This window comes from Arachis ipaensis, chromosome B5 (genome assembly GCF_059453495.1).
Source record: "Arachis ipaensis isolate K30076 ecotype BB chromosome B5, ASM5945349v1, whole genome shotgun sequence".
Taxonomy (NCBI): Eukaryota; Viridiplantae; Streptophyta; class Magnoliopsida; order Fabales; family Fabaceae; genus Arachis; species Arachis ipaensis.
In genome coordinates, this window is record NC_142440.1 from 39,197,265 (window position 1) to 39,212,650 (window position 15,386).

Genomic DNA, 15,386 nt, shown 5'->3' on the forward strand with positions numbered 1-15,386 from the left:
AAATAACTCAATCATGAAACAGATCAATGCAAGACTTCACAATAAAGTAAACTTAGATTAATAACTCATTAAAAACATAAACAGCGCTTCTAACCGTTTGACGGAGGATTAGTTACCCATAGAAAAGTGAAAAAAATAAAAGATGAAGATATTATGGAGGAAATCGGCTACTCTTTTCTGTGAACAATGTTCACTTATTTATAGACTAAATTCTAGAAAATTCAAAACTAAACTAATCTTATTTTCCGGAGAGATAAGATAACTACTTATCTTCCAAAGAAAAATATAAGCTACTGACTTTAATTTCAAATTCAAAATAAAAATTCAAATCAAAATCTAAACGATCAAATCTCTTATGCTTCTAAAGAGAATCAATAACTAATCTTTTAGCATCTTCAATCTTCTGGATGTGATTAAGGCTTCTAATGATGTGGATAACTAATTTTGGACCTTAATTGTTGCACCTTGAGAGTTGTAATTAGCTTAAAGTTGTACTTTTATTAGAGGAAATTGGGAAAAAGAGCCTAAAATTCACTTCCACAAGGGGGAGGCCGTCAAGCGTGGAAAGGAGGCCGCCAGGCAAAGGGAAGAAGCACAGGAAGGCCACCGGGAGTGTTGTAGGTCTGCTGGGTGGAGGGTGCGGCTGCCAGGTGTGCTTCCTTGTGTGCTGGTGTGCTCCGTTTCTTTCATTTCATTGGGGCAAGCTTTATTTAGGCCACATTTTTGCTTATTTTGACTTTTTTCTTTGATTTTTTATTGTTTTTGAGCCAAAAACTCCTGAAATCATCAAAACACTAATACAACTCCAAATATTTGATTATTTATTAAATTCCATTAGAAAACATACAAAATTTAATTGAAACCTATGAAAATGAATATAAAAGACCTTAAAAACTATTTAAGATGATGTGTCATCAGGGACAGTCATACTTGAAGTAGCCATCCTCCTTGCAGTGATGACAGATTATCTTGCTAAGGTCTCTCTTTTGATCCTTCGAGCTTGATCCTTTGCTCCTTCCTTTGTTACTCATGAGTCTCCTTAACTTCCTAGCAAAAAATATAATTTCGTCATCTGATAAATCATCATTGGGATCATCTTCCAATGACTCAACAATAGATTTCAAGGCCACTTCTTTCTTTTTTATGTCACGGTTCATGTGGATGTTTCATAGGCAAGAAATTTTCCTCTCAACTCATCATAAGACATTTGTTTCAGATTACCACTCTCAACAATGCCTGTAGCTTTAGTTTTCCACTCTTTGGTAAGGCTTCTCAATATTTTCCTCCCTAGCACTTGTTTAGCGTGAGTCATCCCCATAGCATCCAAGCTATTGATGATGATCAAGAATCTCTCAAATATTTCATCAATGGTTTCTCCTTTATTCATAGAAAACATCTCAAATTCTTTTCTATGCATGTCAACTCTTGTTTCCTTCACTTGTTTGGTGCCTTCATGAGTTACTTGGAGTTTATCCCAAATCTCTTTTGCTGTTTTGCACCTTGATACCTTCCGGTACTCCTCAAAACTAATTGAGCAGTGCATCATGTTGATTGCTTTATCATTCAACTCCACCTTTTTCTTGTCTTCATCATTCCATTCAGCTTTTTCTTTGCATGTCATAACTCCTTCTGCACTTGTTCTGGTTGAAACTTGTGGACTATTCAGGATTATCTTCCAGATATTGTAATAAAAAAAATTGGATAAATATCCGCATTCTTTCCTTCCAGCAGTTGTAGTTCTTGCTGTTGAAGAAGGGAGGCATGTTGTTGAACTGACCATCAGTGAGTGTGTAAGCCACGACATTAGAATTCATGTTGTTGGCCATTCGGATCTTTTCTCCAAGCTGTACTTAATCTCTTCAGACCAAGCTCTGATACCAATTGAAGGTTTGTGAATGACCTAGAGAAGGAGGGTTGAATATATAGCCTCCATTTTCAAACCTCTTTTTGCTTTTGCTTTTTGCTTCTGATTGGAATAGGAACTTAGTTGCTGATACGTCTGTTAAGTTGACATTTAGTAGAAAATTTTATTTTGTCTCTTCATGATGTATTCAAAAATAGAGTAACTCTTCTCTTTTGCTAAGTGTTCACCCAACTTAGCAAAGAAATCCCCTCAGGATCATGTGTACAAAACAGAAAACCGTACAAAAGAGTTTTTATATAATTTTTTAGCTTTTTCTTATAACTCTCTTTGACTTTTCTTTCAATGGATTTTATTGATTTCTCACTAAATGCCTTTTTTCCATTGAAAAAAAAATAAAGATGAACACTGAAGAACAGAAAATTTAATGTAAAACTTTGAAAGAGAAGAAGGGTAAGCTTGAAAGCTATGAAGACCCAAACTTGTGTGCTCACTCCTTGAATTAATCTCTGGCCGTTTACCCCTTTAATAGAGGAGTAAAGCTTTCAAAGCTTGAAACTTGACTTGAACGGTTGACTTCTTCTTCCCTAAACACAGCAGCAGTAGGGCAGAAGAGAGATAGGACTGTGGCAGCGATAAAGCTTACATGCATCCATATTTAGCTGTTTCTTGATGACCGGAATTCACTCCCCATATAAAATGAATCTGTTCTTTGGCAAGCGCACCAAATTATCGTCAAGTAATAACCCACTAGGAGTGGGGTCGAATCCATAGAGATTGATTGATTGAGCAATTTTAGTTAATGAGTGAATTTAGTTAAGCTAATCAATGTAGAGAGTATTGAATGCAGAAATTTAAATAGCAGAAATGTAAATGACTTAAAAGTAAATGAAAGCAATAAAATGCAGAAGGGTAAATGGCAAGAATGTAAAGAACTAAAATATAAATGGCTGAATTGTAAATGGAGAATGGGTAATAGCAGAAATTAAAGAAAAGCTATAAAGAATAGGAAGATAGGAATAGGGAAAATTCATTGGGATTAGGAGATGTTGCTCTCTTTGGATTAAATTTAGATCATCTCATCTTCAATCATGCAACTCATTGACCTCTTGGCAATCATGATTGATTGAACCCCAATCCCTTAGTGATTCAATCTCTCAAATCTTGATAATCAGCCAATTCCTTGGTCTAATTGCTCATGAAGAGAGATATGCTTGGTCCCTGATTATACCACACATCCTCATAGATCCAAATGGTGGGTGGATTATATGTCACCATATCCAATCCCAAAATCCAGATCTACTCAAGTTTGAGAAGGAATTTCAAGCATGGTTTCATGTTTCTTTTTCCAAGGTTCCCATGAAACCCATTTTGTATTCAACCTCTTTCCCAAGATGATTGAACACTAGCATGAAAAACGAAATTCCTTCTAGCAAATCAAAGAGAAGATGAAGAGAAGAAGAAATTCACTATCATTAATCCATCAAGTACAACAGAACTCCCTCTTCCAATGAGAGGGGATTTAGCTACTCATAGCTTAGAGAAAAGTACAAGAGATGGAGAAGATGAAGTGTAAAAGTAAAACAAAAAGTTAACTATTCAATCCCACTAGCTAACACACTTGCCAATCCAACCCCTTTTTCAGTACTTCTAGGGGTTATTTATACTACTCCTATCACTAAAATTAAGAAAATACAAAAGAGAAAAGAAAATTATAACTAAAAAGGAGAAGGAAGAACTCATAAAATAAAGCATGTGCCTGGCGTGTGGCTGCCGTTTGAGTGGCGTGCCACGCCTAGCTTCTCAACTTGGCTTGGCGCGCCACGCCTGGCTTGCAAGTGGCACGCCATCTCCATCAACCACCCTAGCGTGCCATGCCTTCGAGCCCAAGTGGCACGCCCAGGGTCTCTCCTTTGCATAGTTAGCCTGGCGTGCCACGCCTTCGAGCTCAAGTGGCATGCCCAGGCTCTTCCCTTTTGCTCTTCTTTTCTGGAGCCTTGAACCAACGTGGCACGCCCAAGTCTAGCGTGCCACGCCCATAGTATACACTTCATCCATCCTCTCTGAAAATCAATACTGTCGTGCCACGCCCTTGATGATGCTTCAATCTCCCTTTCTAGAAAATAATACTGGCGTGCCAGGCCCAGTAGGTGGCGTGCCACGCCCTTAATAATGCTTCAATCTTCCTTTCTAGAAAACAATACTGGTGTGCCACGCCTAGTAGGTGGTGTCCCACGCCCTTTGATAGTGCATGAATGAGAAGTGATTGACGTGCCGCGCCCAGCATTCAAGTGGCACGCCTAGTCTTCTTCTCCCTTGGGTGCTAGAGCTGGCGTGCCACGCCTTCGACATCAAGTGGCACGCCCAGTGTTGGTACTTAAACTTCTTCAAGTATTGGCGTGCCACGCCTGGGACCCAAGTGGCACACCCAGCATTGGTACTTCCTCCATGTTCCTCTGGTAAAACATATTGGCGTGCCATGCCTTCGAGTTTATGTGGCACGCCCTTATTGGTGTGAACTTCTTCAGGCTTGGCGTGCCATGCCTAGAACCCAAGTGGCACGCCCAATACATGAGTAGAGTTGGTGGGCCACGCATTCGACATCAAGTGGCACACCCAGTGTTGAGCCTTCAAGTCCCCTTTCTGGACCAATGAATTGGCGTGCCGCGCCTTCGAGCTCAAGTGGCACGCCCAGTGTTTATGAGGGGGTTGGCGTGTCACACCCAGCTTGGCGTGCCACGCCCCATTTGTGGTCTTCAAGTATGCTCCCTGGAAAGTATAATTGGCATGCCACGCCTGGCCTTGGCGTGCCACGCCCATGTTAAAGCTCCAAGAATGCTTCTCTGGAAAATATAGTTGGCGTGCCACGCCTGGCCCTGGCACGCCACACCCATAGTAAAGTTCCATGAATCCTCTTCTGAAATTGTCAACTGGCATGCCACGCCCTAGTGCTGGCTTGCCATGCCCATACTATTTGAGGGCGTTTGTATCAAGTGGCACGCCCAGCTTCACATGCCCAGCTCCTTTTTCTTGTCTCCTCCTTCTTTTGTTGCTCTTTTCATCTGAAATTCAACACAAACTCATTTCAAAGCAATGTACCATAATATTCACCATTTACTTCATGAAATTGTATTGATTGAATGAGATTATGATCTTTTTATGATCCTTTTGGATAAGAGAAAGAGGTAGATGATACAAGTCATCACTTCTCTTTCATCCTTTTTCAATCTTCTTTAAGGAACTGAGCTATTCACCAATGCTTTGGCTCCAAGTTTTATTCCTGACTCTTGATTTGTAGCAGAGCTCCATAACCTCCAATTTCTTCAAATTTTCAGTTTGGTGCTTATAAGAGGAGAGCATTCTCAACAAGTTACCAATGAAGCACTAAGATCAAAAAGATTTTCTGATTCACCTCTTAATTTGATCTTAACTTCTAAACCCTAACTTTTGACTTGCTTGATTTCGGTAATCCACTTTTTTTCTTTGATTTGAATCCTAATCTTACTTTCTTTTTCTTGCTTTCTTTTGTGACTACTTTACGTGTGTAAGAGAAAAGAGAAGAGAGAGAGAATGGATTCAGTTGCTTTTGATTTTGGTTCAGATGAAAGTGAATCTTCCTCCCTTTGATAGCAATCATTACCTTGGGCCGTATGAGATTAAACTTGTTTGCTATTAGGCTTGATGCTTGTTTGTGGTTCTGATCGAAATGTATGGTTATGGTTAGTGATTAACAACTATTCCCTTGGACCATGATCGTTGAGAGCTTATGTGTCTAAAACACTATTATGCTTCATTAGATTGTTATTGGGCCTGTTTTGCTTTCAATAATCTCCTGCACAATAAACAAATTAATCAACACACATAATTGGCTTTCAACCCAAAGTAATAATAGTTGTTCATCATCCAATAATTGTCATTTTTTCTTTAAACTCAACAAAATTAAATTCTAACTAAACTTCTAGTGTCTAGTTAATTTAACATTTAAGAATTTAATTAAAATTTAAATAAATTAAATTCTTACTAAACTTTTACTTCCTAGTTAATCTAACATTTAAAACCTAAATTAAACTCTGACAAAATTTTTAATCTTGTTAAACTTCTAATATTTAAAACTTAAAAATTCTAACAGAACCTTTAATCACTATTCTAATTAATAGTTATTTATCACTCTTCTACTTTGAATTTGTAGTTTTAAAATTTTAAGAAACTAATAGATCACTATTCTAATAACGCGTATAATCAAATTCTAAGCGACTTAATGTCACTAACAATTATGGTCTATCTTAAAGAAAATAAATTTTATTTACTAACTTCTTCATGGATGCTACCAGCAATATGGGTAACTCCGTCCAACCGATAGGTACGATTCGGTTGTCTTCTATTTTCACAATTTGAATCTTGTGGTTTTCTTTCGTAACTTTTTTCTAGATGGTGCGTTTTGGGGGTGGGGTGATAGTAAAATATAATTCGAAACAAGTGAATTCAAATTGTATATATAACTATATATATACTAAATCGAAGCTAATACATTCGATTTACCACTAGTGCACGTTACTAGGGGTATAAATCGAAGTAAGTTGTTTTGATTTACCATGGGCCTAAATTGAAGCTTCTTGTTTCGATTTACTATGGGTAGCTCATTCAAATTTCAAACCATACTAAATTAAAGCTTCGTATTTCAATTTACATATACACCTACTAATTTGAAACTTATTGATTTGATTTATCTCTAAAATAACTAAATCGAATTTAATAAATTCGATTTGAATACCTAATAGTTTGTTTATGTGATTTGTCCAAACAATAATTTATAAAATAAAAAAATTAATTTTAAAATTAAATAATAGATGAAGAATTCATTTGTAAATAAAATTAAATAAAGACTATTTAGCAAGTATTAAAAAAATTTAAAAAAATATGTTTTGTTATTAGAAGTATTTAATAGTGCAAGCCAATGAGTTATAGCTCAAATGGCATAGTCTCCCCATACTCAATTAAGAGGTTGCGGGTTCGAGTCTCCTATCTTTGGTATAAAAAAAAAAAGAGTATTTAATAGTGCAAATGTTCTTGGCCCATCAAATTCCTTGCCTACTAACTAGGAAATCCTCAATTAAAAGAATAGTATTAGATTTAAAATTTTATTATGAGAAAAACCCAAATCAGCCCCTGACAATTACCTCGAAAGACAACGAGACCCCTGACAAAAAAAAAATTCCAACTCGACCCCTGACAAAAAAATAAAACCCAACCCGGCCCCTAACAATTATTTTGAAAGGACAACGAGGTCCCTGTGCCAAAAAAAAATTAATGTTATTTTTTTGAGAAAAACCCAAATCAGCCCCTGACAATTACCTCGAAAGACAACGAGGCCCCTGACAAAAAAAAAACCCCAACTCGACCCCTGACAAAAAAATAAAACCCAACCCGGCCCCTAACAATTATTTTGAAAGGACAACGAGGCCCCTGTGCCAAAAAAAATTAATGTTATTTTTTTTGGCACAGGGACTAATCAGTCCCAAAAAAAATTATCAGGGGCCGGATTGGGTGTTTTTTTTTCTTGGGGGCCTCGTTGTCCTTTCGAGATAATTGTCAGGGGTCGGATGGGGCCTCGTTGTCCTTTCAAAATAATTGTTAGGGACCGAGTTGGGTTTTATTTTTTTGTCAGGAGTCAAGTTGGAGTTTTTTTTGTCAAAAACTTCGTTGTCTTTCGAGGTAATTGTCAGGGACTCATTTGAGTTTTTCTCAAATTCTAATGTCCGCGTCATGGTTTTTGTGTGATAGTTTAGAATCAAATCAGTCAAAGTTGTTTAGGTGTACCTTCCAACAAGAAAGTTAAACAGCTAAAGCAATGTGTTTTAATTTGTAAAGAGTTCCCCCCCCTTCCTTTCCTTCGTTCCTTTTTAGCTTGCCACTGTCATTATTACGTGTCCTCTGTCTTCCACATCATTCAATGAAACTAATCATCAATCATTCCGATAACTAAATAAGAATGAAAACTTTCCCTCTCAGAAATTGTTCTTCTGCTCAGCACAGTGAGAAGTAACAAAACAAAGAAAAATGGCTGCACTCTTGTCAGAGACTATAGCGTACAAGGTTTGCTGTATATTCAGTTACTGCAAGTGCAAGTACATAGTGTAGGAAGAATTACAGGTATTTTCAGTAGTTCTAGACATTAATCTAAATTTTATATATATATATTTATTTTATAATTGAGATCAATGGCTAAAACCACTTTAATACTCGTATTCTTGAAATACCTGAATTTTTCCCATAGTATATGAATATCTTTTACATTCTTCATATTATTATTATTATAATTATCATTTGTATAAAGGAAATCGAGCTTATTCTGCAGATCAAAGCTGAGTTTTTGCAATAATAAAACGAGTTACACAAATTTGATGAATTTGTTATTAGCATTTAGGTACCACTGGCATTGATAGTGAATCTGAACTTCATTTTCATGTTCTGAAAGGGGAATAAGAGTGCATAGCTGAGTTTTTATTCACAACTACAAAACCGTGAAAGCCAAATTAACTATAACTGTGATTTAGATGCACTTTTTTTTCTTCTCCAGCTGAGAGAGTTCTTGATTTTCTTTCACTTTGTTTGAAGATTTATTTATGTTTGGTAATGTGTTAAAATTGCTAAATCAGAGTTAAGAGAGATAGTGAAAAAAAACAGTAGTTTTGCACACCAAAGCCAAATGCATTTCCACTCCAATCTATATTATGATTCAGTACATCAGAACCAAATAAAGAAAAAAAGAATAATCTTATTCTATGACCTATGCACACCCAAAATAACAAATAGGAATCCAATTTCCTACTGGTTAATCCTTTTACTCTCTTCTTTTTTTTTTCTTTTTCATTTTTTTCCTCTCTTCTATCTATGTCTCTCTGTTCATTATATGTAGTAGGGATGGCGATTTGCCGATGTATACACACACTCCGGACGACGAAGTAATCACACAGCATTCTCTGTACAAAAAAAAAGAAAGAAAAGCAAACCAAAGAGAAAAAGCTGGATTGGATAAAAAACAAACCCAGAACAAAACCAAAAAGAATGACACACCATGCGCACTTTTTTTTGTGCATGGATAGTGTTAGACATGTTTTAAAGATCCTCTCAGAATGTGCCGTAACATTTTGGGAGGACGATGGAGGGTAAATGGCTTTCAAAACTTTTCAGGCTTACCAAAACTGCAATTTTTTTCCTCGAATGAGGTAAAAGGAGAACTCGGCAAAGCCGGATTTGCCAAGGGTGAAGAAGAGAGAAGGACATGTAGATATTTGTAGTTTAGAAGGATTAGAGAATGAGATTATAGGCTTTGTAGCAGGGCTCTTTTGCAGAGTGGTGGTTGCGAGGGGTTTAAGCTTATGTTGTTGAGGGATGGAGATTCCATTCCAAGTGTTTTCATGAGGAAGTTCCTCTCCTGCAACAAAAGAAAAAGAGGTATGTCAAAGAACAGAAACTGTTTTAATTTGTGTCCAACTCAGAGACTAACAGTTCAATAATAAGGCTTCAATATGTTCTTCGTTCCCAAGTTTGTCCATCCACTATTTTCGCCCGATTATTTGATAAAGGTTTTTACTTTTCGAAAGTAGTTTATGAAATTTTCTAAAAGTTGTAGCACCTGTGTTTGATAAACTCAAACTAAAAATTGTATTTGGCAAAACAGCTTTTAAAATTAAAAAGGACTATAATAGACATAAACGTAAAAGTTAAATTTGGAAATTAATTAATATATGAAGTTATATTAGACTTTTAATTTTGATAAGAACAAACCAACTTTAAAAGGTTCTACTTTAAGTGTTTTCAAAAGCACCCCTATTTTCTAAAAACTACAAGCACAAGCACATGATTTCGATTTACCAAACACAAAATGAAGAATCTGTGCTTTTAAAAGCACAAACACCTCTTCAAAAAATTTTACCAAACCAAACCTTAAGATTATAGATCAATTCTCACCTTCTCAATGTAGCTTGATTTTTTAAGTGGTGATGTGGCAATGATGCGAATCGCTGTTTGTCATATCACCACTTAACAATTAACATATAATGTTGAGGACCAATTAATAATTATAGTAGTGCTTACAAATGCAGGACTAGAATTGTATGAAAATTTTGATAGACAAAACCTAGAAAGTGTAAAATTGAGGGACTAGTGCATATTTAAGCAAAATAATAAAAAAGGTTTAGCAGGAAACAATTCTAAGTAACATGATGACATCCACAATCCGGCCGCAATAGGAAATGGAGAAAGTTTCCTACGGTTCCGTTTATGCAGTATTCATGGTACTTGGTAGATAGTCTGCTTAATGTTTTATAGATGTACCAAATGACAAATGGAGATGATGATAATAATTAACAGCTTCAATAGCATTCAGCATGAACACACTATAATTATGTTGTTCACCAATGTGTTTGTTTTGTCAACTGCTCAATATTATATCAACACATTTTCTTAGCCAATCTGCATGTGGTTACTGAAATATCTCCCTTGGAACCAAGGAATTATATCACCAGTTCTTGTTTAAAGCAAGAGATGAGATACCTAACCATATTTTTTAACTTGATACCTGAATATTGCACAAAGATTATGTTCTAGTATGTTCTGAAAGAGAATGTATTACTAGTATTTCAAATTCTGAGTTTATCACTTCCTCTGTTGACTTGTGCTGTTAAATTTTATGAACAAATATACCCTTTTTTCAATCTGCATTATTTTGAGCAGCTTAGTCCAGCAGCCTAATGATGTAAGCTACATTTTTTTAGATAACTACCAAAAAATGCTACCACTTATACTACTTGTAGTGGTATCAATTCTGTTTATCATATTTCCCATTATTGTTTATTAGTATATATAGTCAGGCTTAAAAAATCTATTACTGCCATTATCTTGCTGTCGAATTCTAATTAATAATCTCGGAGTGCGTAGGTAACTTACGCTTTCCGAAAATTGAGGGCTAGGAATTCCTGCAGCCAAGGATCTGAACAGAGGTGTAACTTGAGGAGGGGAACTGAACTCTGTCATTGATGAGGCAGAAACAATGCCATCTTTGTTCATCCGATCCTTATTTAATGCGAAAACATCTGTTACCGAAAACATTACATAACTAATTAGCTATTCTTTCTTTATTAAAATGTTAGGACATCAAGATTAAGATATAAGAACTATTTCTTGAGAAATTATTAGGAGGAAAAAGAAAATCTAGTTCAAAATCCAGTTGAGAAAACTAATCATTTAAATTGAAATAGAGTCAAAATGTGGTTAGTCACCCCTAAACTAGAAATACTTTCACTCAAAATTCCTATCTTACCTTGATCCAAAGTTGCAGTAGAAAGAACACCTTGCTCACATTCCTTTTGATCTCCAATGTGTATTGACTTGAGTTCAGTTTCAATTTCCTGATGCAGCGAGTGTTCCGAGTTGTCGGCACCCAAATGAGGGAGGAGAGTTGATCCTGTGCTGTACTCAGAACTGCCAGGAGAGTCTTCATATAATTCCATTTGCCTAGAATACAATCCGAAACTATAGTCCTCATAGGACTTTGTGTTTTGAATGGATTTAAATTTCCTCCAACATGGTTGAATTCTCTCACTATTACTCTTCAATTCCTCCAACCAATCTCCTAGATCTACAAGCTGTAGATCCGGAACCTTACATCTCGGACCATCAGACTCTTTGGTTCGTCTCAGAAACTCTTGAAGAACCTGGCATCAATACCATAGGCATTAGAAGATAATTGAGAGGGGAAAAGGTCAAAGCTTTACTATGATTATCTGAAAGTTTTCATCATCATATTTGAGACTTTAATGTCAAAGAAGTTAGTCACTGAGTAATGCTTATAATTAACTAATGGTTTGGCAGAAAGTTAAGTGGGCCTATGCATTATCCATGCTTTTATCAAGAAATTATCACATGATCATAATAAGATTAATACTTTGTGATTAGCTTATTAAGCTATGAAGCCTCACCTTCCATGCATTTTCTAGACTTTGGTCCATGTTCTCTGCATCAACTTTTAGAGCTAATGAACTTAGGAACTCTGCTTGTTGCATCAATGCGTTTATCTTTGGATCGTCCTTTTTGAGGAATGTCCCTTGCAACTTGTTTTGGCCTATAATAGCAAGATAAACCAAAAGTTAATTTAGCCAAAAGAAAGAAAAATAAAACTAAACATGAAAAGAAAAGGCTGGACATATCAATATATCATCGTGTTTACTTGTTTTCATCTTACAGCCGAAGAACATTACCATAACCATTAAACTTCAAACTGCAGATATCATGCTGATCTGGTAAGTTGTTGACATTATGAGAGTTCTGAGGTAGTACGGCGAATGGCGCTCTTGGCTGCTGACTTATCTGACTTCCATTTTGTTTATGTAATCTGTCTCCATAGTTTATCCTTTCTTCTACCACTGGAATATGTGACCTCCTATATCGCAATAACGTTATCACTCTTCTATGAAGAATCTTTTGTGTATTTTGCTACTGAAGTTTATGATACTCTACCTCATCTTCTTAGTAGACACACCAGATTCTGATGCTGAATCTGTAACATATCCATGTTGTAGAATAACCCTCTTATTATTTGAATTGGTGTATGAAGTGTGGTTCTCTTTCGCTAATGCTTCATATTTCGCTCTCTTTTTGCGCAATGTGGAGAACCGGTTCTTAACAGCATTATCCGTTCTGCACACAAAAGCAGGGAAGCATTGTATTAAGAATAGTTGTTGCTAACATTTCTATTGTAATTTTCATGTAAGTATATGAATGAATTTCTGGTTACCTGCCTGGAACCACCTTTGATATTTCTGTCCACCGGTTACCAAATAGTTTCTGAGCCTACAGAGACAATAGCAATCACACCGAGTCAAAACAAAGATAAATTTCAAGTGAGATACATTTTGTCTAATCTGCAGAACTTTAGGAATAGAAGAATACAAATAAAAGATGTTGGTTTAATGGGGTGTTTGGAAAACAATAATTTCAAGAAAATAATCATTCTTATTTTTCAATCAGCTGATCAATGGAGAAAACAGAAAGAAGCATGCAAAGAAAAAGATGAAAGTCCAAATTTTCAAAGTCATATTGATTGATTATTTCGAAATGAAGTTCCTAATTACCTCACACAAGAGCATATCTTCCTCCGGTGACCAACCCCCTTTCTTGAAATCAGAATTCAAGTAAGTGAACCATCTGGTTAATTTATAAGTTTAAAGAAGCATCAGATTGAGAAAAAAGAAAAACAACAAATAAAACAAGAATCATCAAAACAAAACCATCTTGAATAAGCCATGATCATAATTTGAAATTCAAATAAATAAAACAAACCTCACCTCCTTCTGCACTGTCTTGTAGTTTTATCCTTGAATTTAGAAGCAATAATACCCCAACTGCAAATAGTTATTACAATTCAAAAATCCCTTAGTATCATCTCACATAACCATGTCAAATATGAAAAAATCACTACATAACTCAATATAGTGAAAAAGTGTGGTGTTATGAGTACTTTTCAGTTCCATGGATTCCAACCTGCTCCCTCAGAATATCATCCTCCTGAAACTCACATAACACAACATATAAATTAATTATCATAAACAAAAACACTTCTAAACAATAATAGAAAAAACTTGTAGTGTAGTAAGAGAAGATGGAACCTCTTGAGTCCACATAACAATGCGATGCTCCTTCTTCTTATTAGATTCTTCATTATTGGCCACCACCACTACCTGCTTCTGCTTCTGCTTCTTCATATTATCTTGCATGATCTTTTTTGTGTCTTGAATATTCTTTTGTTTATTCTATATTATTAGTGTCGTGGCGCTTGCTCTCTCTATCAGAGACGCTCCCTTCTTTATTTTTATTTGTTTTTTACCGGAGCCAAGTTGCATGCTAAAGCCAACGCTCTCCCTTTATAATATACCAAAGCTTTTAGCAATTTTATTACAAAAGAGAGAGATATTTTAAAAATTAAAAAAAAAAAAGAAAAGAAAACAAAAAGGGGGGGAAAGAAGGAAAAGAAAACCCCTTGTTACTTGTGTATCATCAAATCAAACTTTTACAAGAAAAGAGTGACTGTTCCAAAACGGGAACCGTAATAAGAATAAGATTGCATTCTGAAAAGTGACCTTAATAAGAGAAAAGCCATATGCTCTCAAAATGAAAACAAAACGGATATCATTAGTGTTAGTACCCTCCAAAGATATGGCCTCGGATTCTAACTTTTCAGAACTTTGATCACAGAGAAAAATAGCATCTTATTATTCTCTCTGTAACCAAAGCAGAACATAACAGGACACTCAAGTTAGGAGAGACCCAAATGAAATGAGAGAGAGAGAGATAGAAAATGGGCAATGGAGAATACATAAAAGGGTACTATAAGGGTTCATGGGTTTCGATCAAAATCTAATTTTCCGAAACCCGAGAGAGAGAGAGAGAGAGAGAGAGAGAGAGAGGGTGAATGTTATGTATGTGTAGTATTTTGGTGGAGTATGCAATTGATGAGGCAGAAAAGGTGGTGGTGATAGATCTAAAATTTGAACAACTTTGGGAATTTAAACGGAAAAAAAAAAAGAAAAGAAAAAAGGTAGTGTTTTTGTTCAAAGTTGGTTAAGTAGACATAGACAAGTACCTCGACTAAGAATGTTGTGATTTTGAGAGATCTCTGCTATATTCTGGGCGGAGACTGAAAATCCAGAGAGAGAAAACAATGGCATCAGAGAGAGAGAGAGACAGAGAGAGAGAGAGAGGACATTCGATTGAATCAGAGACTTTTCTTAGTTTAGTTAGATGGAACAGTCCGTGGAGAGTAGAGACAGTGTACTAGGGAGTGAGTCATGGGTCACCCTCCCAAACTGTTTTCTCGTCTTTAATTTTTTCTATTTTATATTTTTCCACAAAGGGTCACATAGATTAGTAAATGTTAGGGCAGAAACTCTGAGGTGGAATCGATTTGAGGTAAAGTTGATAGTTGAGAACCGTTTTATAAAAATTTAATCAAATCAGTTAAATCATTTAATCGCTCTCAATTATCAACTTTGTAGGAAGTCGACTGTACTTAAATTTCTACTAAATGTTAGTTATTTATTTTGTTGAAGTTAATTTCTATTCACGATTAATATAAAAATATTTATATATATTTATTTAAAAATTTAATTTTAATATACTTTTAATAATGTGAAATATTTTATAATGTCAATATATTAAAATTAAATCTTTATTTAATTATACATTATGATATAATTCAGTTGATATTTTAGTATTAAATCTTTTATATTTATTTGAAAATAAATAAATAAATATTGTCAAGATAAGAAAGAACAAAAAAAACTATTTTACTTTTTTGCATATTTGGTTATATGTGCTGCATAAATGATTATTCGGAAAAATGAATTTGTTTAAGAGATCGTATAATAAATAATTTTATATAGTAAGTATATTAAAATTAAATTTTTTATTATAATAGAAAAAGAGAAATAGTAAAAAGAAAAATCTTTATTATTCATTAATAAACAAT

At 35.1% G+C, this 15,386-nt stretch overlaps 1 protein-coding gene across 2 annotated transcripts; it reads right to left on the minus strand.

Annotated features, from left to right (window-relative positions):
• Positions 1-8,548: 8,548 nt before the first annotated feature.
• Positions 8,549-14,641, minus strand: LOC107643548 (transcription factor MYB124). Of its 2 annotated transcripts, none has more exons than XM_016347227.3 (12): positions 14,502-14,641; positions 13,528-13,780; positions 13,380-13,426; positions 13,207-13,263; positions 12,994-13,066; positions 12,657-12,712; positions 12,380-12,559; positions 12,121-12,302; positions 11,842-11,984; positions 11,184-11,577; positions 10,811-10,956; positions 8,549-9,296 (listed from the first exon to the last, which is right to left on the minus strand). In XM_016347227.3, the coding sequence occupies exons 2-12, from the start codon at positions 13,633-13,635 to the stop codon at positions 9,183-9,185; spliced, it is 1,500 nt and encodes a 499-aa protein (XP_016202713.1). In that variant the 5' UTR covers positions 13,636-13,780; positions 14,502-14,641; the 3' UTR covers positions 8,549-9,182. The 2 variants fall into 2 exon arrangements, with proteins under 2 accessions (XP_016202713.1, XP_020979284.1); XM_021123625.2 differs by having other exon boundaries at positions 13,202-13,263.
• Positions 14,642-15,386: the final 745 nt, after the last annotated feature.